The sequence below is a fragment of the Pogona vitticeps genome, chromosome 2, assembly GCF_051106095.1.
Source record: "Pogona vitticeps strain Pit_001003342236 chromosome 2, PviZW2.1, whole genome shotgun sequence".
Classification (NCBI taxonomy): domain Eukaryota; kingdom Metazoa; phylum Chordata; class Lepidosauria; order Squamata; family Agamidae; genus Pogona; species Pogona vitticeps.
The window spans coordinates 178863821-178891028 of record NC_135784.1 but is presented as its reverse complement, the minus strand read 5'-3'; the positions used below and the strand labels follow the sequence as shown (position 1 = coordinate 178891028).

The 27208-nt window shown below is 50.3% G+C and overlaps 1 protein-coding gene across 7 annotated transcripts in view; it reads right to left on the bottom strand.

Moving 5' to 3' along the window:
• Positions 1–25937, bottom strand: part of FLNA (filamin A) — a 93509-nt gene extending 67572 nt beyond the window's left edge. For 5 of the 7 annotated variants that reach the window (XM_072991439.2, XM_020792955.3, XM_072991440.2 and 2 more), the window contains exons 1-2: positions 25718–25850; positions 6789–7262 (exon numbers count right to left, since the gene is read on the bottom strand). In XM_072991439.2, the coding sequence (XP_072847540.2) occupies positions 6789–7188 (400 nt within the window). In that variant the 5' untranslated portion in view covers positions 7189–7262; positions 25718–25850. Of the gene's footprint in view, positions 1–6788; positions 7263–25322; positions 25404–25717 lie in introns of those variants that run through there. The other 2 variants (XM_072991436.2, XM_072991437.2) reach the window with 2 other exon arrangements.
• Between the last annotated feature and the right edge of the window lie 1271 nt (positions 25938–27208).

Below are 27208 nucleotides of genomic sequence, written 5' to 3'. Positions count from 1 at the left end.
GAAAAGTAACTTCTCCAAGTGCTTATTTTGCTAACTAATATGCATAATTCTGGTATGTGGGCAAAATTCTGTTCTGTCCCCCAAACCTTTATAATAATAATTCTGTGCCACCAAGTCAATTCAGACATACAGTGACCCTTTTCAGAGTTTTCCAGATAGGGCATGTTTCAGCAAAAATACAGATAGCAGGAATCCGTATGAGCCTTGATGGTGCATTATGGGAGTTGTAGGCTGAATCTTCTGAAGGGTGCTGGGCTTGAGGAAGGCTGATTTAGTCGTTGTCTGTTTAGGCATTGCCTCCTGAAAGGGGGAAAAACTGAAGGAAATCTGTTGCAGGAAGAATTAGGAATAAAAGTTTTAAAGAGACTACTATGAAAAACAGTCTGTTAAGACTGCACAAAGGAGCACAATCTTTTCTACATGCTTAAAGCCAACATTATAGAAAAATTAAAAGGTGGGGGAGTGGGAGTCTGGCCAAAGAAGTGTTCATGTGCATTAACGTGACAGGATTCTGGAAAGTGGAGAATGAATTCCGTGCCTTGACTTTTTTGCCAATACGGTCTCTTGGAGGAATTGATGCTGCAGCTAAATGTAACCTGCATGTTAATTTTTCATCCTAGCTCCCAAAAATCTTAAGCAGCTTTCCTCTAAATCTAAAAAGCAGGGCCAGTCAGGTACAACTGAATTCTCACATGCGATTCCTCACGCCATCTGAGCAAAGCCTGAGGTCACGCTTTATCCTGTATCCTTCTGGCCTTCAAGAAGTGGAGGTGGTGGGGACAAAAGGCATGGCCACAATCATGGAATCGCCTGTGGTAAAACACGCACTTGGCCTCATCATCCTTCACCTTCCAGGAGATACAGTCAACCTGGTTGTGGGAGGGAGTATTCAGAACAGAGCCATCCCCGACCTGGCACACTTCCAACATCTTCAGCCGAAACACGAAACACTCACCATCCCCTGTCGTGCGGAGAACGGTGGGGTAGGCCAACACACCTGAGAGGAATGGGCTACTCTGCAGCAGAGGTTGGGAGCAGGAGGCTCTCCAGATGTTGGACTGCAATCCTTCCTCTCTCACTCATACACACCCAATTGATGAGGCAAGGGCCACCCCGGAGTAGCAGAGCACACGCTTTGCATCTGGATAGGCTTGGAATCAGTCTCCAGCTTGGCCTAAGAAAGACGCCTTGCTCGGAGATGTGGCCAGACCAAGCTGGATAATACTTGGCTAGACAGACCAAGGGCCTAATTCAATATAAAGCCCTTTCCTCTATTCTTAAAAGATAGGGTTCGTGGTGTGTGTGTGTGTGGGGGGGGGGACTTGCACGTGCCTGGATCCAGCACAGATTGCCTCGATTTCCCACTCAATGGAAGTAGTACCAAAAAGTCCAGTCTTCCTCACCCTGGTGCCCCAGATTGCGGCCAGAATGCAACCCTTAGTCCTAGGCGCATTATAGCACCCTCTCTATGGGTGAGTTGTACATTAACCCATCTAGAGGAAAACAGGTTGGGGAAGGCTGCCACCTCCAGAAATCACTCTTTTCTCTATTGCAGATCAGCGGGACGTTGCCTAGTTACACGCAGCTGCCAACACAACAGAAGCCACTTTGCTCCGGACAGCAGATATTTCAGCCCGCCTGCCCTCCCTCCCTCCCTCCCTCCCTCCCTCCCTCCCCAATCTAAATCTCACCCTCCACATCCACAGAGCACATCGCTCTGTGTGGGATGCAAATGACACAGGCTGCAGCGCCTGCTACCTCTGGCCGGTTTGGAAGCCAGAGAAAGAGAGAGAAACACTCAGCACTATTGAATGGGAAACGGAACAGCCGAATCAGCACTGCTGGGAGAGGGCACGAGGACGGAGAGGCACCCGTGCCCAACAGCCAGCACCCAAGGGAGTTCACAGGTGAGATTCACCAGCCCGGAGGCATTCATCCTACGGCCCACACAGAGTATGAGAAAAGCCCAGAAGGGAAGCCCTTCCCATCGGCTTCTTGTACACGGATGCATGTTTGCACACACACACACACACGCCCAGGCAGAAGCACAGAGCATTCGTTTGGGGAGATCCCAAGCAGATCTGGCCTCCCTTCCCAACAAGAGTAGGCACTCCATGCCTTCCCCGCCACTTTTTCTGAGGGGTGGGGAAAGAGGAGAAGAGAAGACCAGCCATCCCAGCCACTTCCCCACCAGGCCCTGCACCGCCCACCCAGCCCCGCTCCAGCATTTTTTAGCCTTATAAGGAGTGGCCAGCAGGCAGCGGCTCCTCCATCCCAGCTGGATCCTCCTTCCAGGAGGAGGGGAGAAGAACATCCCTTCCACATGCCAAGTTCAGCCACCCCCACCAATCTCCCCCCCCAAGCCTTTCCCGCCTGCCACCCCCCTCCCCTCTGCTACATCCTGCTCCAGCTGCTCTGAGAGAAGGAGGGATGGGCTCCATAGCCCACCCAAAACTGTGGAGGGAGAGAAAGAGCAAAGACACAACCCATCATTCTGAGGGCAGGATGGATTCTCTCTCTATCTCTCTTACTCACTCACACACACACACCATCTTCCTCTTGGAATGCAGGGCTTGCTGCTTCTTTGTGTCCCCTCGCCCTGCCTCCAGCTACCTTACCAGACCTGGACTACTGACTGATCGCCCGCAGGCATGGCTCATTCCCCCTTCCTCTCCCCCCCCCCTTCCCCCTTTGTGAGTCTCCACTTCTCAGCAATCACAGCCAGGCCTGGTCTGGTCTGTGTCAGCGTCTGAGGCCCAGTGACTCACAGCATCAAAGAGCAAGGCTGGATTCCTATCTTTCATTATCTTTTCCAGCCCAGGAGCCTCCATCTATAGGGAACCTTTTTCATCTGCAGAACGCTCTAGAGCCACAGATCCTTGGTAGGGGTGAGGGTTAGGGAGGGAGAAATAGTGGTACCTGCTTAGGCATTCCCCCCCCCCAAATCACCTATCCTGATCACACCACCACACTGCTACCTGGCCTGCAACTGGCAACCTTTGCCCCTAGCCTACATTGCCCCTCTCTAAAGATGCAAAGCAGTCCTTCCCTATCATGGCGAGTGCTTGCTTCGCGATAACAACCTGCTTGAGAAGGCAATCCATCAATGATGGAGCATGATATCAAGTAATCACAGGTCTCTGTGACAAGAGAAGACCTCCAAGGAGAATCACCATTTACCCTACGGTCCCAGCAGGTAGTTCAGCTAGCCGATTGTGAACAAGTAGCAGACAACATCATAAGGTAGCAGGGTGGAGGGAATGCGACCTTCCCAATATTGCTGACTATAAAACTCATCATCCTACATCAGCAGTTAGGCTGATCACACATTTTCCATGAAAGCTATCTGTTCCCATGCTTTTTTTTTTTACAACCAGCAATGGAGTAACTGGAATTTCAAGCCACTTTGGATGTTTCTCCATTAACATGTTCCATGTTTATCCTATTCCAGTGGCTGCCAACCTCAGGTCCCCTGATGTTCTTGGACTACAGCTCCCAGAAATCCTAATGCTGCTGCTTTGGGGATGAACAGTAGGTCAAAGGCAGAGATAACTCTACTTGATATTAAACGGCATGGCTTAGGGCTCTGGCTCCTCCAACCTTGAGTCCCCAGATGTTCTTGGATTAAAACTCCCAGAAGCTCTTCACCACTAGCTGTGCTGGGGCAGGACTTAAAGAGTCCCAGAACATCTGGAAGCCCAAGATTGGGAGCCACTGCTCTAGGGGTTTTGAAGTTTGCAGGAGCTATGGTGGTGCCCTGTTCCCAGGCTCCTCTCGGCAATCGGCAAGGACTGCGGAACCAGCAGCCCTGCAGGTACAGACAGTACGGCCAGTGGTTGACCTTGGTACACAGTGGAGTCCAGCAACAACTGGAAGGCTGCCCATTCCCCCCCCAACTGTACATTAGACAAAAGATGCTGTTCATGGAAGTGGGGGGGGGGGAGGATCTGTGCCACCTGCCTTCTCCTGGGACCTCAGGGCAGGTGCCCGCTAAAGACAAAAGTGCTACAACCACATTGAGAGTCACTTCACCCTCAGAACAGAATCTTGGGGCCTCATTCCAAGCCAACAGCAAGGATACGGAGGTTGAAGGAGCATGGGCGTTGTAGCTGGTTCGTTGTAGCTCAGGGAGGCCCATGCAAAGGCAGAAACACGTACACAAATGAACTAGTTTAGTTTTGAAGAATTAATGATAAAATTCAATGTTGCTCAAAGGATAGCGCTGCTAGACGACAGCAGAGGTTGGGTCATTACAACCAGAGTGGAATTTCACTTTCTTACTCCACCAGGGCTTTGTGGGGGAAGTGGTTAAAATGCTGGGCCAGAACTTGGGAGATGAGGGTTCAGGTCCTCCTTTGACCATAAAACTCACTAAAGGTCTTTGTCCATTTCATTCTCCTAAAACCTGAGTCACCTCACAGGACTGTTGGAAAGATAAATAGCTCAGTGGTTTAGGCCTCCGGCTGCAGAGCCAGAGGTTGGCAGTTCAATTCCCCACTGGGCCTCCTTGACAGGGGATGGACTGGTGCTTTCCATAAGGTCCCTTCTAGTCCTGCAGATGTAAATTATTATTATAAAAAGGACGAGGGCAGCCATGTACGCCATATCACCTGAGGAAAGGCAGGGCAAATATATAGCAAGTTAAGTAGTAAAGCCACACCGCTTCCTACGTGGGTGTCCTGCAGGGCCTTTTCCTAGCACTGAAAGCCATCATCAGTTGTCCAAATATAGGAGTCTCCTAAGGTGGAGAAACACCAGGTAGGCTTTCTTTGCTGGGTTCCATACCATAAAAACTATCATCACAAATGCTATACAAACTACTTAACTATGGAACCTGTGCAACTGCCAAAAATAAAAAAATTTCCAAGATAGTCCTAGTTGACTTAGGCAGCAAAAGCCATGTGAGATGTCAGAGGGCATCCAACAGATACTGTATTCGCTATCTTCACTAACATGTATTTTTAAAGCAAAATGTGAAATTTGTTTCAGATTAATCTTCCGTAACCTGGCACACAATCTGTTTGTTTTAGACTCCAACACCCATCATTCCCCCACCCATGCAGCCAGCATCTATTCAGCTTTGGATGACATTTGTCATAGCCAACACCCCTGGATGACACTAAATTCGGAAAGGCACTTTAAGATATTGTCAAGTGTTTTCCATCTATCCCATTTTCATGGGAAAGACAAATGTTCTTTAATTTAGTAGGAATTCCTTTTCTCCACCGAGGTGAAGAAATGGGTGGCCCTTCAGATCTTTCTGGATTCTGTATTGTACCCTTCCCATCATGTCCTACAAACTGTGACTTTTGCCACTTGCTGTGCTACCCAGGACTTTTGGGAGTTGCAGTCCAAGAACATCTGAGGACCCCAGTTTGAGAACCACTGTATTATACTGCAGTATAGTTATATTGGCTAGAAGTCTTACCAGAGCTACAATGCATCAACATCTGGAAAGCCACTTTCCCCTAACCCTTGCATAGGCTGGATTACTCCAAGAACCAGGATAGCCAAGGGCCTCATTTCAATCCACAAGGTTTCAGTTTCCCCCATAAGGTGGTAATAACCCCCCCACAGGAATTAGACTACAATCCCCATCTTCCCCAGCCATTAGCCATGGGATGGACGATAATTGCAGGCCAATGCATCTGGAGAAGACCACAGCTTTCGCATATCCTGGATTAAGCCCAGGCAGCATCCCTGAACGTGGGGTGCCATGCCCCTCTGACAGGCTAGGGCACACAGTTTGTGGTCGGAAGGGAATCGGATATTGCTTAATGACAGTCCCAGCGGCCACGGGACCCATCGGCCTGGAAGCCAGCAGCTCAGCCGCAGCGATTCCCCGCCCCTCTCCTTCCTTTCTCGCTTTGCCACAAAGTCGCGGCAACTCCGCTCGCCATCTGGCAGCTGACCAGACGCCTTGGGGGTGTGGGGAGAGGAAGAGAGAGAGGGAGGGAGGGAAGGAGGGAAAGAATGAAAGAAAGAAGGAAGGAAAAGGCGCTGGCGAAGTTTTCCGCGGACCGCCGGGGCGGGCGGGTGAGCGGCCGGCCGTCGCGAGTGACCCGCCCATTCATAAGCGTCCGAAAGCGGCCAGCTTCGGTGGGAGGCGGTAGCCCGTCCCAACCGAGCCTCGTTGGGTGCCCTGCCCTGCCCTCCCCTCCCGGAGTTAAAGGAGAGTTGGCGGGCCTTTCCGCAGTACGAAAGCGCCTCGAGGTGGGCTGGGCCAGAAAGAGTCGGGGGGTCGGGGAGGAAGAGGAGCAGGCGGGGCCGAGGAACCGAGTCTCTCTGTCTCTCTCTCTCCCGCCCCCCCCGCCTTTCCACCTCCCCCAACGCGCCGCCGTCGCTTTCGCTGCAGACAAAAAGGCTGAAACCGGAGCCGCCCTCGCACCCTCCCCGCCACGCCTCGATGCCGCGGGGCGCCCGCTCCCCGGGCCCACCCCTCAGGCAGGCCCCGGCCAAGGAGCTCGCCCGCCCTTTCTTCGCTGAACTCCCACCCGACTTTCGTCCCAAGGCTGGCGAAGGCAGGCTTCTCAGCTCGGTCTGGGCCTCGCGCAGCCCGAGGCGACCCCCCCTCCTCCCCGTCCGAGTCCCGTTCCAGATGACTGCAGGGAAGCAAGGGGGGGGGTCTGCGGTCTCCAAAGCCTCCCCTCCCCATTTCCTGCAAGCAGCTCCCGCTTGTCGGGATCTGCCTGCCCGCCCGCCTGCCCGCATCTTTGCGCACCCCCTTCCCCAAAGGGGGGTGGCGAAAAGCCGCCGCCGCCCCCCCCCTCTCGGCGCCCGAGACTCACCAATGGAGACCAGCTTGATGTTCTCCCGCTCCAGGAACTCCAGCGCCACCGAGACGTTCTCCAGCTGCATCTGGCGGAAGGTGGGGCGCGTGTTGTACTTGCGCCCCATCTTCTTCTGGCTCAGCACCTCGAGCAGCGCGATGAGGCGCAGCCCGTCGCCCAAGTCCGTCTGCAAGTTGGCGATGCGCTTGTTGACGCACTTCAGGTGCTCGTTGCACCAGCGGGTGAAGGTGTTCTGCTGGATCTTCTTCCAGGGCGCGTCCTCCGCCAGGTCCTTCTCGGTGGCCGGCATCTCCGCGGCGACCTCCCCCGGGTTGTTGCTGCTGCTGCTGCCGATGCTGCTCCCCCCGATGCCTCCTGCTCCCGCGGCCTGATGGAGTCGCGCTTGCGAGCCGCTCATTATAACGGCCGGGCTTGCGGTGGGTGGGACCCCGGCGCTAGGTGGGCTGGGCTCGGGATTAAAGGCACAGGATCCTGCGGGAAGGAAGGGAGGGGAGGGCGCAGGAAAGAAAGAAAGAAAGAAAAGTTGAGCGAGGCGCGGCTGGCCAATCCTCAGGACGGGGCCAAAGTTTAGAGACGGGGGCAGCGGAGAACTAGCCCCCCTCCCCAAATGCAACATAGGGATGAATAGGAAGATAGGTCAAGTTGGGCTATCTTCCCGGAAAGGAATCCACGCCCCCCCCCAATTATCGTGGCTACAGCTGGGCGTCCCTCCAGGCTGCGCCCCTCTTGCGCAGCTCAGCGGGATGGCCGGGGAAATTTATTTATTTAACTTATACGCCGCCCACACTACCCAAAGGTCTCTGGGCGGCTTACATCAATTTGGAAGTGAATCCCATTGGAATCAAAGAGAATGTGCTTCTAAATGAAAACCTTTGCGGCTGGGCCGCTAAAATGCTGCCGGCGCCTCCAGCCCCCCCCCCCACACCCACACCCCCACGGGACAGTAGGCAGGATAACCTCGAGGGATGCCAAAGGATGTGGTGGAGCACGGCTGGTTTGAAAGAAAAAATTCTGGAAAGCGATTTCTGATTCCTAACAGCCAGACCAAACTTCCACATTCAGTGGCAGTATACCGCTGAAGTTGCTTTGGACGGTCTCCGCTCCGTTCTGCATGGAGGATTTAAGCGACCGTGATCCTGAAAAGTAACTTTCTCCTGTTTTGAATCGAACAGACTCAGGGGAGCAAACAGCGTAAGGCTTATTCTAGGCGCTTTAAAGGCTGGCTCAGTTGGAAGCATCAAACGGTGATCTAAAAACGAGGCCCTAAAGTGCGGGAGGGGTGTGTGTGTATGTCTTCCAGGAGCTGGACTACCGCTCCCATCAGCCCTAGCATAGCCACTGGTAAGGCGTAATGGGAGAGGCAGTCCAGTAAGGACTCAAAGGTGGCATGTTTCCCTCCTCGATCGCAAACCCAAGGGAGAGTTTGGGAATTACTGTCCGGTCGACACCTGGCTAGGCCCGCTGAGGGAACATGGGAGTGTATTATGGGCCCTCAAGTCGGTTCTCCTTTCTGACGATCCCTCGGACAGAGTTTCCACGGTCTGTGAAATATCTGAGGAGTGGTTTTACCACTGCCACACACCCCACTCCGGGAATTGCCTTGCCCCAGAGGAGATTTCAGCTCTGATCTCCCAAATCCTATATTCATTATATTTTACTGGCTCTTATTTACATTTTTAAGAAGTGTAGCTTTTTTTTTTAAAAAAATGTAACGATTCCCAACTACTGTACGTGCGTGAGAACTTGGTAGGATTCTAACTCTTTTCCTTTTCATGGGAGCTGAAGAGACGGACGGGCTGGCGAAGGGGGAGGGATCTGAGCACGTAGACCAAAGAAAGATTGGGGAGGGGAGGGGGTGAGTTTGGGAATTCCAGGCCGAACCCAGACACGGTGACTCACAGCCAGACGCTGATCCCGCCGCCGCTACCTCGCTTCTCCCCCAGCGACGGAGAAAGAAGGCTCGAGGAGGGAGACGCCTCGGGGACAGGACGGAGGAAGCCAAGGGCCCTCGCTCCTTTTTCAGCTCCACGCCTTGGAGGGTGACCCGGGGGGTGGCGAGGGCGGAGGCTGTTCTCTGTTGGGCCAGAGGTTGGGAATGTGTAGCCCTCCAGATGTGGTCCGACTGCAGCTCCCATCAGCCTTAGCCAAGCCAAGCCACGGCTGGGAGATGATGGACAGATGTGCACCCGGAGGGCTTGCCCACCGCCCCTCCGAGGACGAGCTTTATCCGCTGCTGGCATTTGGCCTCGGAATTGCCGCCAAGCGGCCGGGCGTGCGCGCACACGATCCGCCACCGGCAGAGGGAAATAAAAGGGCCCTGGCCCAGCTGGGGAGACGGATCCCAAGCGGGGGGGGGGATTCAGCGGCTGGGCGAGGGCGGATCGGCGACCCCTACCACTGTCACGCTGCCTGCCTGCCGGGAGGGCGCCCGAGGAACACCGCCGGGCCAGTGAGCGCACGTCTCCCAAATTCCTGCGCAATGAGGCCCCGCAGCCGGGGAGCTGCCCGCCCCCCCCCTCCGCACCCAACCCAACCCTTTAAAAATACTAGATTAAAAAAAAAATCCCCCAGGCGATGGAAACTCCGTTGCGCGCCTGGGGTTCTCCTTGGCTCAGCCTGACTGCGCGCATCTCTTCTTCCTGGGCCGAGTTACAGCTCATCTCCCCGAGATCGAGTGACTGTCTCTCTCTTGTTCCCCCTTGCCCCCCCCGCAAGACTGGAATAGGGGCCAGTCCCGTCTTGTCATCACCACCCTTCCCGTTTCGTTTTTTTTTTTTTCTCCCGTCACACTTAGCCTTTGGCTTTTGTACCAGGCATTCCCAAGGCAAGGGACGCACACCTCCTTTTCAGGCCATTAAATAAATAATCTTTAAAGGGCAGAGCTGGAAGGGATCCCCTGGATCATCGAGTCCAGCCCCTCTCAAAGAAGGGACCCTCGGGAATTGAACTCCCAACCTCTGGCTCCACAGCCAGAGACCTAAGCCGTTGTTTATTCGTAGCCCCGACTTTGCCTTAGAGACAAGCACACTTCTGGGCATGTGCAGAGTTTGTTCCTTACCAGCAAGTCCTTGGTGACCTTCCTTTAAGCTAGACCTCATACAAACTTTGGTATTGAGCAGGAGCATTGGAGTGTTTAGCCCAGGATTGTCTATTCCCTCTTCCCCCCACTTCTCTCTCTTTCTTTCTCTCTTCCACCCCCCCTTCTTTCTTTCTCTTTCTGGCAGAGCTTTTTGCCAGCTAGCCCTGCTATGAAGGATTCCTTAGGCCAGAGATCTGGGCAACTGCACCTGGGCCAAGAACGATCTTGTGCTGATTTTCTGCAGTGAATATCCTCCTCCTGTTGCTTCACACACTTCACTGCTCCTAGTTCTGTTTATGTATCTATTAGTTGCACTCTTAGCCACATTTTTCCTTACAAACCTAAGGCAACCTACTCAGCAGCGTTGGTCAAGGTGACAGAAAAATGTCAAGCCCAAGATCAAAGAAGCAGTTTCATGGCTAAGTGGGGAATGGAACTCAGATCTCCCGAGCTCCGCTGTAGCACATTCCAGCTGTTGGAATCACAATAGTACTCCTGACCACTAAGGGCCTTCCCATCCCATCTCTGCCACCCTAGTAGCTGAGCTGATGGGTCACGCTGTTTGCTGTGGCCCTACCAGGTCCTCCCATTCCCATATGCTGGTGTGTTGGGTCATCTCATGTAAGATGTCTCAAACATCAGCTAAGGGCAATGAGAGATACAGGGTCCAGCCCTATCCTTGGGCAGGGTGGGGGTGCAATCAGAGGAGCAGTTGCCTTGCACTGTGGCCCAGATGGAGGACGGGCTGGTTTGCTCCTTTTTCTGGCAATCACATGACATACATTCCAGGAAAAAGGATCCATGTCTAGTACAGTCATTGATCCTGATCCATGCCTAGTTAGTTATGTGCAACCAAGTCAGAACCAACTTATGGTGACCTAACAGGGCTTTCAAAGTAAGTGAGATGTTTAAGAAGTGGTTTTACCAGTTCCACTCCTCCAGTGAGTTTCCATGGTCAAGTGTAGATTTGAACCCTGGTCTCCAGAATCCTAGTCCTACACTACACTGGGTATCTAATGATCCATGCCTACCTGCACCTTTTGGAGTCCCTATTCTGGGCCTAGGATCGCTCCTTTTTGGTTCAGTTCCAGCATGTGTGATTGTTAGGATTGAACCAAAGCAGCTGCCTGGCTGTCCCTTTGCTGAAGCTGCTTAAAGGTCTTGAGAAATGGGAAGCTTCTTGGCTGTTCACCTAGAGGGGTGAAGAGAGGACATTTCCCATTTTTAATGGTTGTTAATGCATCACCAGTGCTTTGAAACAGCCTTTAAAAAAAAAAGAAAAAAAGAGGAAGGGGGAAGGAAGCTTTCCATTTCTCAAGATCATTAAGTGGCTTAGGCAAATCATGGAAGAAGAGACAGGAAGTGGGGGTTGGTCCTGTCCCTTTAGAGGAAAAGAAGATCAGTCTAGATCTGAATTGCTTGATGTGCAATGCAGTTGATCCCCCACATGGATGCAAGGATCACTCCAAATGACATGCTACTCCTCAAAGCGACCCTGTTCAGCACAATCTAGATCAATTTATGCTGGGATAACTGGGCTGTCTAGTCACACCTGGTATAATTGCTTCATCTGGCATATGCTGAAGGGCAGGGGGTGGTGGAAAACTATTAGGAGATGTGTCTGCCTCTATATCAGATGGCTTTCCTTGAGCCCCCTAAGCTATCTTCACATGCAGTGGTGTAGTGGAACTAGGGCTCACTGCGGGACTTTCTGAGTAGTAGGGACTATGACATTATTTGCCACACTCTTAGCTGCAATCACAGCTAAACTGGGACAGAAAAGGTTTTCCCCAGAAGCAATGCAGGTTGTCTGCATCTTTTTTCTTTTGCTTCTCCTCGTATGGGGTGGTGGCAGCCATCGGGACAGTCATGAGGAACATCTGCAAATTTACTCTTACACGGTTGCTCCCGTGTTGAGGAGGATACATGCTGAAGAAAGATTCAGCTAGCACTCTAGGTTGCTTTTTTTACACTGAGCAGGAGAGGCAGTATCTGGTGCTTCCCCTCAGCACCAAAATGTCATCCTGGGCCAGCCCTGGTATGCACAGTCTGTGTGGGGTCTGTGTGGGCACTGTTAAGCAGGAGAACGTCCTATGTGCAAATGGCACAGCTACAGAGATCACCTGTAGATAAGACGCCCATGCTTGGGTATGGGTCCCGTGGCAGTGGGATCTGGCCCAGAATGTTTCTCCATAGATTATGTCTCATGTCAACAGGGTATGGAGAGCAGTTAAAGTTTTCCACCAAATATTTGAGTCAGCCTTTCTTTTTCTGCCCACATGTTGGCATCTGATATTCTATGTGAAATTGGGGAGGGGGGGAGAGAGAAGAATCAACAAAAATCTGACACCAGAGATTACCATATTGAGGTATCAGCAGGGAAACATTTCAGCCTCCCAGAATACTCTAGCAACGGCTCCTCAAGACATCCAACTTGCAGCAGAAAACTGCAACAGTGCCATTCAGCAGAAACAGTATCTATTGCCATTTTACTCACAGAAGTCTTTGTGGACTGCAGGCCACATCACCAGATGCAATTTATCATTGTGGTTCGAACAGGAACAAAGGCTTTTTGCTTAATTATATTCTATCTGCTGATCCATTCCCTACAAAAAGGACAGCCATATATTCAAACCCCAATTGTTTTGAGAATGGCCACTATAAGCATCATCCTCACAGCCTTTCTGCATTGTCATTCTCTCTGACTCCACAGATTCCATTGCCCAGAATCCTATCATTGTTTATGTAAAGGGTTGTGTAACTTGCTTCTGCTGGCAAATGGATGAGGTCCTGAGACACCTCCTGGTCACCGATGGCCACACAAGGGAGATGCTCTTACCACCTTGTCAGCAATGTCCATGGACCTCAAGGGTGCACCAATAATAACCAGGCCATTGTTCCTCCATAAACCCACAGCATGTGCATGCATTCCATCAAACAAACAGTGTAAATGTAAAAATCATTACAACACTTCACACATCTGAAGAGGCCTAGACCTGACCCCCCCCCCCCAAGAAGCTTATACCATAATACAGGGGGTCACAAGACTGTTGTTGATGCTGTAACAAGATTAACTGTGGAAATGCTATTCTTCTGGAAACTAGACTAGTACATTCTTTACAGGAAGTAAATGCATGGGAGGGGCTCACTATGAAACAGCATCCTATTTTGCTCCAGCATGATTTCCTTAAGGCCTCTCTCTCTCTCTCTCTCCCTACCACAAATTCATTGGCATGCAGAAAGCAGAAGACAGGCGCTGTGGATCAACAGCAGTCAAGGACTGAAGTGCTGCAGAAGACTGCCCTCTGCTGGAAGATGGGCACATACACAAAGGATGGGTGGCTGGCTTATAATATATTCTGACCACCTTCCTACCCTGTTTCCCTGAAAATAAGACCTAACCTGAAAATAAGCCCCAGTAGGATTTTTCAGGATGCTCGTAATATAAGCCCTGCCCCCAAAATAAGCCCCAGTTAAGTGAAAGCCTGCCCTCCGCCATTGTGCAGAAACCAGAAGATGATGACATGACTGTATTTGAATAAATGTAGATGGTTGTACATGGAAAAAAAAATCCCCTGAAAATAAGCCCTAGTGCATTTTTGCAGCAAAATTAATATAAGGCCCTGTCTTATTTTTGGGAAAACAAGGTAGGTCTACCGTAGTCGTTCCTCTCCCCCCCCCCACCGCACCACATGGGCATGATTCAGCATAGCTGCAGCTGCCCAGCAGCTCTGCAGATGCAACATTAACTCCACCCAGACTTCCTGCAACCCGTTTTGACATTTCTCACTTTGCACCAGTTTCCATGAACCCCGCCCTGGGACTTCCTCATCTCAAAGGGCCTGGGCCTGGGGTGGGGGTGGGGGGGGCAGATGAGACCAACCGATGCCTCCAGCAGCTGGGTTGCCTAACAGGATGGGAGGAAGGTCTGTGGAAGCAAACAAACCAAGCCCCCCCCCCCCCCGGAGATGATGTGGGGAATCTGTGGCCCTTCAGAAGCTCTTGCATTCCAGTATCTCATATCTTGGTAGTGGCAACTGTGAGGCAAAAAGTGCCTCTCTTCTTTAACCTCATTTTGATTTCACATGGTTGAGGGCAAGTCCCGTCTTTTTTCAATCCAAGCAGGCCTTCATACAGCCCCCCCCCCAGGTGGATTGCTGATTTCAACAACCACCAACACAGCAAAAGTAATGGGAAGGGACAAATAAGGACAGCAGGGGCTGGAGTGGCTGGGTGTAAAGACAGCCTCTGCTCCGCACCCCTCCTCTTTGGAGTGGCATGACCCGTGCCTTTTCTGTGAATGTAGCGGGGGGGGGGGAGAGGGAGAACAGTTAGGGTGGCCCAAGAGGGCAAGACAGCTTACACCTTTAATGGCTCGGCAAGCATTCCTTCCTCCACAGAACTATTAAAGATACAGGAGTGCAGTCCTCTCTGGCATCTGGCCATGGCAACAGCCAAATGCACTAGAAACCAGAACATCTTTGCGTCACACCCTCTGAACCCAGTGGCCAACTCAGCATCTTGCCTCAGGCAAGCTGCTCTTTCTCAGCCTCTCCTCCACTTCTGTAATCTCTCTCTCTCTCTCTCTCTCTCTCTCTCTCTCTGTGTGTGTGTGTGTGTGTGTGTGTGTGTTTAAGTGGAATAATAACGTTGTCCTACCAAGCACGGCTGTGGAGACAGCATGTAAAATGCTATAAGTAAGGCAGGGGAGATAACTGGGGCCCTCCAGCTTTTGCTGAATTACAACTCCCATCATCCTTCACAGGTAGCTGCAGTCGAGTGGATGATGGGACCTAAAGATAGCTACAGAAGCATAAGTTGCTCACCTACCCTGTGTTAAAAACAGCCTATCCTCCATTCCCTCCCTGGTCTATTCCCACCCCAGGTTAATGGCAGGCAGGAATCCAGGATAGCTAGCAGCTAAAGCAGTGGTCCCCAACCCTGGGCCTCCATATGTTCTTTGACTACAACTCCCAGAAGCCTTCACCACCACCTCTGCTGGCCAGGATTTCTGGGAGTTGAAGTCCAAGAACATCTGGAGGCCCAAGGTTGGGGACCACTGAGCTAAAGGGATGCTTGGGTGCCCCCTGCTGGTCTGGCTAGGAATTTTTTTTATACAGTTTGCTGGTTTCCCCCTGTAGCTTCCCATAGTAGTCTCTGAGCCCATAGTCCCTGGACAATAGTCCAATACTTCTAGTTCACTCAGAAGCTCTTTGCAAAGAAAGAGTTGTGTGCTCTGCTTTCAGAGTGAGAGGCCTCAAGCCGTTCTGGATCACAGACACAATCTCTGACTCTGATCCAGATCACAGTCACGTGATATTACACATGTGCTGTCTGTATTTCAAGAGAACCAAGCATATTGCATATGACATTATGGCTTTTTTTTTTTTTTTTGCAACAATCCTGTACAAGAATGCCTTTGCCCCCTTTTGGGCTGGGAAATAGGATGCTAAGAGATTAGAACGTGAGGGAGAAACAATTGACTCTCCAGATATTTTGGACTTCAGTTCCCATAATTCCCAGTTACCATAGCCAGCATATATCCTGTTTCCCTGAAAATAAGACCTAACCTGAAAATAAGCCCTAGTATGATTTTTCAGGATGCTGGAAATATAAGCCCTACCCACAAAATAAGTCCCAGTTAAGGGAAACCCCGCCCTCCACCAGAAGATGACATGACTGTAAAATAAAACATCCCCTGAAAATAAACCCTAGTGTGTTTTTTAGAGCAAAAATTTATTGTCTTATTTTTTGGGAAACACGGTAGAACTGTGGGAAGTGCAGACCACTGTCTTCCTACCCCTTTAGGGCCGAACATCCCTTGTAGAGCTCCTGACTCTGAAGTCAAATGATACAGAAATACAGAATCCAATCAATGATTATGTCTTAAAAGAGACGTTGCCCTAGTTATTTAATTTATAAATTTAAAAATGCCAGAAGAATGCTTAACTAAGTGACATCATGCATACCTTTGTTTGTTTGTTTGTTTTAAATCATGCATTTAGTTATACACACAGGAACATGCAAGCGTACATATTTCCAAATCATAAGCAGAGGAGGAAGGGAAAGGATTTTACCTGAAGAATAAACCTTATATGTGAAGTGGGTTCAATTCACTCCCATTTGTGTCTCAACCTGCAGCCTTAGGATTTACCCACAGGAACTAACCTAAGTTAATTTCTTCTCCCTTAGAAGCTTTGGGTAGGCGAGGGGCACAAAGCTACCTACCTACTACATGGTCCTTCCTTCATTTGCACTCCTTTTTCTTGATCCAGGGTTCCATTTCTTGGTCGCACAAGAATGTGACAGAACCACAGGGTCAGGTTTTTTAAAGAGGGAAAATCTCAAGGTGTTGAAATCCCACCATGGAACTCTAGAGCAGGTAAAATAAAGAATAGCAACAGCATACCCACTCTACTGAATGATACCACTACTGAATGATACCACTACACATGACATTTACTTAGATCAAATCACAATGAGCCTAAAGAGAAATCTCTATTTGCTCAAAGTGCCCAGAAACTGATCGTAACACCATGACCGTAATGGCTTTTAGTTTAAGCCACTGTTAGAAGCCAGTTGTTGGGTCAAGCCACTCTCTCTCTCTCTCATGGAATGGTCAAGTTAGATATGACCAAGAGCGTCTAGTCCAACCTCTCCTTTCCTGGCGTTTGAATTCATTGGTATAGGTGCTACCCTGTGGAGCAGAGAGAACCGGCTTGTTCCATGCTCCATGGAGCAGCCCTTCATAGCTCTGAAGAGGGCTATTATAGCATCTTTCTTATCCAGAGCTGTCACCACAAGCAAACTTTTTCAGTTCCCTCTCTCTCCCACCTTTCCAGCAAGGAGCTTTTGACTACCTGTGATGAAAAACTTATCCATTCCACTCCATTCAGGAAGGCTGGGTGGATGTCTCAGGAAAATGTTTTCCTCATTTGAAATGAAGAGGAATCCTTTTATGAAACACCTGACACCTTGCATAGAGAAACTAGACTGTATCCCATCCGTCAGGTGCTCTCTCAGTCCCACTACGACTCTTACCACCTAGGGCAGGTGCCTTATTGGGAGTTTTTGTTTTAATGGGTTGTTGTGCTCTGTGGTGTTAAATATGCTTTAGGATTTTAGGGTTGATTTTATTTACCTGTATAAATAATATTTGTTTAATTCTTTTAAAATATTTGAATACTTACCGTTTTTAACTTTTGAATATTGTATTTTTAATGATGTCAGCTGCCTTGGGTCCTTTTTAAGGAGAAGGGTGGGATAAAAACAATTTAAATAAATGAATAATATAAATGTATGATCCGTGGTTTATCCGGGTGACTCCCTCAAAGCAAAGGGGTTGGTACATTTGCAATCCAGGCTGTAGGGAAGATCACCCTCTCTTAGGCTTGCTGCATGCTAACAGGCAAGCACATGGAGACTAAGAACGGTGTGGCTTTTCTCCACTACCAGCTGGCCCTAAAGTGACAATGGACTAGATCTGGAAATGTCTCTAAGTTAGAGCTCTGGTAAACCTCCAGGGGAGGAGGGGGAAGAGTTTCATGCCAAGCTTTGAAAAATTCCTTTCCCCCCAGAATCCCCCAGCAAAGACGACCGTACTGTCTGGAAGATTCCAAAAACCAGTTAAGTATCTCATGCAGGTGCTCCAAATAGCGGCCACGTTAAGTTTTGTGTCATTCACTGTGGCTTTTTGAAGTTAATCAATGAGGTGCCAGGGCATGACTTGCTCACACAGCTGGTCACGTGCCCAAGTGCGCAGCAAAGATGCACCTTGACACCTTATCAATTAGCTGCCCTTGGCCACAGCAAATGATACCAATCTTGCATGGATAACTAAGGTGCCGGCATTTCCGAATTAGCAGCCCACGAGAGCCAATTTGACGTTCTGACCAATGGAGCCCACCTGTGCTTCCCAGTTCCCTTTACAATACTTCCCAGGAGTCCTCCTCATCCCTGGGTGTGCCGGCTGTATCGGGCTACAACTCCCATCATCCCTAGCAACATTGGCCGGATACGATAGGGATTATGTTGTTCCTAGTCAGACTGATCCAGTGATGGTGATGACAAGGCGGAAGAAAGATGTTTTAGAAGATACAGTACTAGAGACTGTCCTCACACGGGGTGCAAGTGACTCCTTGACATAGCAAGGGGAAGGTTGCTGGAGTGTCCTTCTGGATCTCCTATGCTACTTCTTTGCAACTCTAACAAATACTGTCACTCACTGTCTGCAAGATAAAGGCTGTGAATATTTCTGCACTGGGATGACTGAAGGATGTTCTGATTTGGTCAATGGATTATGTCATTGTGAATGGAGTACTGTCAACTGTAGAGTATAGCAGTGTAGTGACAGAGCACTACCGTTAGTTACACGTGTCCAGAAAGGACAGTGATTGTTACCAATTATGTTTACTGTCAAGGAAAGGTTTTTGTAGGATTTTCTGCTTCATGGGTCAAAATGACTAGCTTTGGGTACTGTGCACCTTTACTGACCGAGATGGGTGTGTGTGTGTGCATGTGTGACATGTGCTGCTCTTCTTCAGGTAGCAAATTCTCTTGGGACAAACCCACCAAGGAGACTCAAGCTACAGACCAAAGATCTCTGAAACATTAAAAAAAGGATGAGCAAGAGAGAATCGGGTAGAGATTGGCAAAATGTCAGTTAGGACTAGGAAGACTCAGGTTCAAATTCTGACTCAGCTATGAAGGCCTTTGTATGACCTTGAACCAGCCTCTATACCTCAGTGTAACCAACCTCACAAGTTGATTTGTTATGATTTCTCTCTTTTTTTGTTTTTTGTTTTCATGAAGAGGATATAAACATAAGAAATACATAAAGCAATCTCCTAAAGCAATTGCTGTTGATCTGTCCTGCTCTGAAGAAACCTTCCATGGGTTTGGGAAAGAAGGTTAACCGAATACCTTTTGACCCTACAGATTTAAGGCCCACAAATCCCATCAGCCCCACTAAGCGTGGCCAATGGCAAGGAACTGTGAGACCTCTAGTCTAAAATATGGGGAGGGTGATGCTTACAAAGGCTTCCTCATCCCAGCCTTTTTGGTAACACAGTGATCATATCTCTCTATGGAAAAGGCTCTGGGAGGAGCATGTGCAAAGTAGTGTGTGTGTGTGTGTGTGTGTGTGTGTGTGTGTGTGTGTGTGTGTGTGTGTGTGTGTGTGTGTGTGTGTGTGTGTGTGTGTGTGTGTGCAGTAAAAGGTGCCTGCAATTCCAAAGTTCTGTCATTAGGTGGTATCCTTGCTTCCCTTCCCTCCCCCCCCCCAACCCCCTCCAGGCACTGCTTCCCCATCGCCACTCCTCCTTCAAGCAAACAGAAAAGATCTCCCAGCCTGGAGACCTGGCTTCATATTTTCCCCTTATTTGGAGAGCTTCATTTCTTAGGGTTTTTAAAATAACCAGACAGACCCTCCCCTGGGCCCTGGGGGATGGGGATCAAGCAGTGGCCTAGGAGACAACGCTGAGGGGAGCCAGCAGAAAGGAAGGGCCCCCCAGGGAGGTGCCAGGCTTGGGTGCCTGGGTTCAGAGGGGGGGGGGTGCTGGTTTAGGGGAAATTAGCAGGGGTAGCTCTGTGGGGTTTGGATTTTGTCAGGTCAAGGGGAGACAGAGTTTTACGGAAGGAAGCGCAAAGCAGAGATTAAAAAAAAAAAGAAATAGCTGCATGACACAAACCAAGTTCTGGACTTAGCAATAGGATTGTTGCTCAATTCACGGAAAATCTTTTGAGTTCTACAGAACTCTTCATCAGACAAAGATGGTATAAAATATGGAGTTACACAGAATGTTGCAAAGGGGGCCAGATGTGATAGCTATGGCTCACGCAATCAGACTGGCAGAGAGGCAAAACTGAGTTTTAAACTCTACGTGAGACAGAGGTAAAAAAAGGCATCAAGGTACAGCCTCCCACCTCCCTGTAGACAAAATCTGCAAGGCTTACTACAAAGTCCGAAGGTCCTGGAAAGGACAATTAGCAGATTAGCAAGGGCTCAGGCCAAGTCTTTGTGAGAGCATGGAAGTGGATTCTTTGTTTTTGCCTGAACCCCAATTTTATATCCTCTTTACCTGATGAAGAAATCTGTAGTGCTCAGAAGCTTCCTTTGTTGTAAATTTTGGTGACTTAATTACCTTGGCTGAGAATATATTAGCATCACTAATACAGTCTACAACATCTGGAGGGCCACATGCTTCCTACTTCTGACCTATTGGATATGAATGGTGACCTGGAGAGATGAGCAATCAGGAGAAATCCTGGGGTCCCTTGTAGTTTTGCTAACATGCACACCACGCAAGGCTTGTTCATACTATCATTTTGAAACTAACTTCCTTCCGGACTGTCAAGGGGTGTAAAAAAAACTGTTTTCACCTACCTTTCCAGCCACCACGGGCAGAAGGTAAACCTGGACCGGCTTTCAGACCAGTTGACCAGTGCTCGTTTTACTACACAGAGATCACAAAGGAGGGCGTCTGCCTTTCGCTTAGCCTGATTAGGCAATGTCAACACAGCTACGAAGGGGACTGAAGCTGCCGGAGGTCTGGCCTCAGCCATGAGGGAATGTGAGGGAGCAACTTCAGGTGACAGATTTGCAGGGCAGGGAGGAGCTATTAATCTGTAACAAAATGTGGCACATTTAATAGCTTATCTCATTTTATTTATCTTGCCATCCTTGCGGGTATCCTTTAGGGTAGTAAAATGAGAGTGGCCATCTTGGCCAGAAGCAGAACCCTAAAACGAAAGGAAATGAGATGGCTGCCTCAGATGGTAAGCGTCGGGTACCATGAAGGCAAGGCCAGCCCTGCCATCAGGCAGAATGAGGCGGCCAGTTTAAGGTGCCGTATCAGTCAGCAAATGGTTGGTTTTTTTGTTATATATATCTGCTGGGGGAGGGGATGATGCATGTGATAGTTACCGCCTCCTCATATGCCAGTATAAACAGGATGATTTTGAGGAGAATGCCCTTTGACTCAGGAAGGTGGCACCATTTCATTGTCTGCTTGGGCAGCAAAATCTCTCAGTTTAGTCATGACAGAAAGACAGAAGGCTGGGCCGTGGGCATCTGCAGCTTCTCTTTGCTTCAGGGAGGCTTATACAAGACAAATTCCACATGGAATCTGCCCCACATTTGTTGGGGCAGGGAGTTTGTTGAAATGCACAGTGTAGGATTTATGTTTTAGATACAATAGAAATATCTGGGAATCTTCCTGCACAATCTTGTAAAGGTCTTGGGCACAGAAAGGTGGTTCCTCAGCTCCCTTATTACTTCATTTTATTCTGATGTTTCCTCCAAGGAGCTGGAGGCTCTCCAGTGGCATATATGGCTCCCCCGCCTCCCTTTTCTCTTCCCTACAACCTTGTGAGGTAGGCCAAGCTGTGAGATAATCACCACCTCAATTCATCTAGTAGGAAAAGTGTGGACTTGAAGCTGGGTCTCATTGGCTTCTGCCTGACATCTTACAAGAGGCTGGCTGAAATCCTGTTGTTTAGTGTAGTAAGTCACAACTGGAGTAGGCTTATTTGAATTGGTGGAATTTACAGAGGCGTTGACTCACCCAATCCCCACTGATTCCAATGGGCTTACGTTAGTTACCATTCACTACACTAAGTGACAGGGTGGCAGCCACTCTTTCTTCCTCTGACACATAGGCACAGAGACAGCCAAGAATGGGAAGGCATCAGAGCTGAGGGGATGTGCCCAGACAACGTCACCAAGGGATCCTGCTTGTGAAAAGCAAAATTTGCCAAATGACATGAGGCCTCTTCGCATATTCAGGCACATTTTAACACAGCATGAAGATCTAGTGATGAAAGTGTGCCCGCTTTTTGTCCTTCCTTGTGTTCAAAACCTCCTTTATGTTTCAGCTTCAAGAAGTTGCTGACACTAGGAACGCATAGTGCGAAGTGGATTGCAAGATGCTGCAAGGGTTCACTCTATCAGGGTTGTATGATCTCTCTTGCACATATTCCTAGGGCTATGTGATCACCCTAAGAGCAAAGATGGGCAGAGTGGGACCCTCACAATGTTGTTGAACTATACCTCCCCATTAGCAATAGCCAAAATAGCCAGTGGTGAGGGATTCTTGGATTTCCAGTACAAAAATGTCAGGAAGTCCATATGTGCCTCTTCCCTGACACCAATGGAGCCTAACTTTGACCTTGTTCCTTTCCTTTTATGATGTCAATCCCTGTATCCACCATCTAGCACAGCTTTTACTCTGTCCGCCTTCTTGCCTGCCCCGATAATTTTCTGTTTTTCTAAATATATACACACACAGAGAGAAAGACAACAATCCTTCCAGATTAATCTGATTTAAACACCCCTTCCCCATGCTGTACTCACAATCTTGAAAACACAAATCCCCAACCTTTTACATCTCTTTGGTGATCCAAAAGAATTATACCACCCTTATCCAGATCCCACAGACACTACAAATAATGTAAATTCCACTCTTTTGCTTTTATTAGATGTGTGGAACATGACATGAAATGGGTTCCAGGGTGTCTCACGTGGTAAGCCTATTACTCTGAAATAGGTTCCACTGAGTTTGATGAGGATTACTCCCAAGTACGTGGATTAAAAAAGGGGCATCGTGAATGAATACTCAGGGATTTATTTCTGAATAAGCATGCACAGGATTCTATTGAATTTTGCCTTACATGATCCTGAGTGCAAATGCGCATTGGGTTTGAAAAAAAGTACTAGTGATCAGGAGTACAAATGGGTGGTTAAGAGGTACACCTATCTGTACAAAGTGACATTACATTCATCATGTACTACTCTACTTGTTGTTAATCTGGGGTAATAACACATCCTCTAGCTTCATTTCTCACGGATACTCATATCTGGCATAATTCCCTATTGACCTCTACATAAATACCCTATTTTCCCGAAAATAAGACCTAGCCTGAAAATAAGCCCTAGTATGATGTTTCAGGATGCTCGTAATATTAGCCCTACCCCAAAAATAAGCCCCAGTTAAGTGAATCCCACCCTCCACCATCGTGCAGCATTCTGCAGCCACCAGAAGATGACGTGACTGTATTTGAATAAACGTAGATTGTTGCACATGAAGAAAAAAAACATCCCCTGAAAATAAGCCTTACTGCCTTTTTTGGAGCAAAAATTAATATAAGACCTTGTCTTATTTTCAGGGAAACACTGTATGTGTTCAAATGGTCTAGTCAAAACACTTTTCAGCTTTGACAGTGTTACGGATTAGATAACTTTCTTAACATACTTGGGTCATTTTTAAGGAGAAAGGAGAGAGAAAAACATTTTGAATAAATAAATAATAAGCACTGTAGGGAAATTTGTCCTTGAGCAAAAAGTTTGCTTGGGTACCAATGAGCTTCTATGGCTCAGAACAGCCTACTCTGGAGGGTTGTACTGAGGATGAGCCGAAATAACCATATACGTGCCACCTTGACCTTGTCAGTGGGATGAATGGCTACAAAGACCTCCCAAATCATGCCTCCAGCAAGATGTTTGAAGGATAATGTTCGGGCATGGGCTAATTTGACGTCAGTTGCATCCCGCTCCTGCCCACCCCCTGCCCCGCCCGGCCCAGTCTTCAGCATCTCCACCTATTTGTGGCTGACACTTACTCACATTTTCAGACATCCACCCATGGCACAATTGTCAGCAAGACCTGCACGTGTCCTGCGATGTGGGGGGAAAAAGTGATCACAGACTGTTTGCCACTCAGAAATGATTTGTGGCGGTGTAGTTCTCCCTGGCCGAAGGCTTCAATGAGTTGTTTGCCCTCAGGAAGAGATGGCCGGCTAAACAGCTGTTAAAAGGTGGATTTTTTTTTTGCAGCCATAGACCATTACGCGGCGTAGGATAGCCTCTTATTTAGGGATACCTTTAAGGAGAGCAAAATGAAGCACAGAGAGAGCTGAACTCTTCCGCTTCTCCAGTTCTGCGGCTAAGCTGCAGATCCACGCATTGGCCTGTGGTTAGACTAAAATGATCCTTGGCATCCCTTGCAACTTTCAGGCAGGGATCCTTTGTTCGTTCATTTGTTTGATAGTCCGCCTTTCTCCCTTCCCGATAAGGGTCGTAGAAAGTAAGCTTTTCTCCGTGTTGCATCACAGTTCCCATCATTAACTCTACAGGACTGGCTAGGAGGGCCGAGAGCTGGATTCCAGCCACACCTGGCGGAGGGAGGGGAAGAGAGAACGTGTCCCCACCCATCTCACCTTAAGGAATCCCCAGAATGCCTTAATCGGTGCTTCACTTAAATGGCAAAGAGGAGCACAGCAGTTTAAGGGGGGGGTGTGCTTGGGCAAGAGAGCTTCCCAGTCTCGCTTTGGGGCCCCTGTTAGTTGGGTGAAGGTGGTGCTAGCTCGCCTTTTTGCTCCTCAGGGGCTGGTTTCTGCCCAGTTTGAAAGGGGAGCTCCAGAAACTGGGGTGCAACTATTCTGGTGGACGGTGGTGGGACAGCCGGGAAACCTAATCCTGATCCCCAGCCCTGAGAAAAGACAAGAGATCCGGTGAACACGCATTACAAGTGCCACTTGCTCCCGATCTCACCCTCCTCACCTGCCTTGTCTAAACACCTCCAGATACACAATCTCACGCGGTGTCAACCGAGCAGGTTGGTTTGTTTAGCTATCAAGGCTTGTGCACCGAAGTGGCTCGATAGCCCGATGGCCCGTCCTAGCCTGCGGGGAGGTTGAAGACCATTCCGATCCCACTAAGCAGGGATTCTTACGGACGCCCACTTTCCGCCATGCCCACACCTGCTTTTTGGGTGTATGTGGGTGAGCGTGTTTCACGTTGCTTCCTTCTCGGCGGATGACAGCCCGCAAAGCGATGGACCAAACTGCCGGGTTTTACACGGCTGTGCGAATTCACCGCGGTGGCGATGAGGCCACCCTCACTTAGTCCCCTAGTGAGGCGGTGGGGGGGAGGGGAGGGTGTCGCGGAAAGAGGGAAAGACGCACGAACGCACAAAAGAAAGTTACTTCTGGGGAATACAGTTCCCAGCATTCCCCCGCGGGCATCCCCATGACCACACTGGCTGAGTGATCCTGTAGTTCAAGAGAGTAACTTTTGCAAGCTCTACAACACACACACACACACACACACAAATGCCTCCCCCACCCTTCCTTCTGTCCTCCTACGGGGGAACCCACCAGTCCCAACCCAGGTTGGAATGGATTTCAGCCTAGGCAAAGGAATAAGGATCCGACACCCCCCCCCCCGCTAGGTCTCCTCTCCGAGTAGCTGAAACTTCTCTCGCCCCCCCTCCTTCGCCCCCCCCCGGCGCTCCCTCTTCGGCGTCGCGCCTCCATCCCGGCATCCCCTCCCTCGGAGCCCCTTCGCCCCACGTGCCCCCTTCGGCCCCCTCCCGCCTGCCCCCCCCACCCCTCGCAGGCTCGCGGCTTTGCTCCCCTCCCGCAGACTGCCCAGCCCTTTCTCTTGCCCTGCCTGCCTCAGCCGCCGCTCCTCTCCTCGGGGCTCTTCCTCCTCCTCTTTCTTTCGCCTTTCGTGCCTTCCTTTCCTTCCTCCGCCCGGTCCTCCCTCCCCCCCCCGCGCCGAGTGGCTCCATCCTTTCCAGCCCCTCCGCCTCCTTCCCTCTTCCTCTCCACTCCTCCGTCCCTGTCCCTGCCGCTCTCTCTCTCTCTCTCTCCCCCCCCCCGTTTCGCTCTCCCTCCCGCCGAGCCCGCCGCCGCTTCTCCCAGCCCTCCATCCTCCGGTCGCCTTCCCCCTCGTCCCCCATCCACCCGTCCGCCTCCTGCCTTTCCCGAGCGCGGCTGGTCGGGGGTGGGGGCGCGATCCCTCTTTTCCCTCCTCCGCCCCCCCCCTCGCCGTCCGGTCCCTTCTCACCTCTCCGGACCGACGGACAAGGGGTCGCGGTAGTGCCGCCTGGCCAGCGCCGGACGGACGGACGGACGGACGGAGGGAGGCTCGGAGAAGACGGTGCGCCTCGGCTCGGAGCTGGGCAGGGAATGGCCGGGCCACGGGGGGGCGGCGAGAAGGACACCGGCCGGGCGGGCGGCTCAGCAAGCCTTAATTGGTAAAAGCGCAGAGCCGACCGGAGGAATGAGGGAGGGGGGCCGGTGGCAGCAGCAGATAGATGGAGGGGACGAGAGGGCGGGGGGACCCGAGACACCGCCCCCGGGCCGAGCCCAGAGAGGGAGTCCGACCCGGCTTCGAAGACGGTGTCCCTCCTTTCAGGGGACCGCCCCGTACAGCGGTCCCCTGAAAGGGTAGAGCCCCCGGCTGCCAGCCGGTCCGGGGTGATTTCTTCTCCTCTAGGGGGCGCCCAAGCGAAAGCAGGGTTGGACATTTAACTCATAGGGCCAGTCTCATCTCTCCACTAGGGGGCATCAGCCACCATCTGGGGTTGGAGGGACTGGGGTGTATGAGATGGTGGGAAGGGAAAGGGAGTGAAGCCAGGTGAGCTCATTTTGAGGATGTAAGGGTGGGGGGGGTGAATTGTCAGAGGGCAAAAGAGAGAGACCCCAACCGATATTGGAAGTAGGGGAGCTCCGACTCATCTCCTCTGTGTTCCAACTGGGCTTGCACAGAAGATCGTCCCTCAAGCACTGTGAAACTCTGCTCTTCCAAATGGGTTGGACTACAACTCCCATTATTCTTGTTTGATAATGCTGAGTGAGTGGATGGAAATGTGCAGGTCAAAACACCTGGCAGGCAAAATGTTCCTGGCTCATCCTGTAGGTTGCATGCCATGGTGATAAAGTGCAAGGCGTGCTACGGTTTGAGTATTCCACCTCAAATGTCAAACCCGCACGGATGCGCTCCGACAATGCTTCGCCCCATGCTTTGGGGCAGCTGCAGGGATGAGGCCGGAAGCAATTCAGTTGCCCCATTTTCTCCACACATGAACCCGGGGAGCTGCCAGCTTAGTCATGAGGCCCCATCACTCCTGGCTAGCTATGAATCATGGGCACAAGAAGACAAAGGGTGGCGGTGGATAGGTTTGGAGAGGGCCAACCCGTGAGGGATGTGGCAGGGGGAGGTAGGGAAGAGAAGCGGGCAGGGTAAGAATGGGCAGGAAATGAGGCATGCCAAGCTTTGAGCGCAGGAGGATGATAAGGGGCTGCTGGGCCTTTGCCACAGCCGGAGCTCCTGAGCAACTGTTGTGGTCGATAATGGCTTGGGAAAGAAATTAATAGACTGGCTGCAAAGTGACAACAAGAACAACATGTCCATCATTCATCATTTCACATTGTGGGGAGCCGTTGATTCTCCAGATGTTTTGGCTTGGCGTTCCCCTCAACCCAGTCAGCAATAGGAAAAAATCAGGAGAATTGTGGCCCAAAATAACGGGAGGGCCAAAGTCCCCTAAGGGAC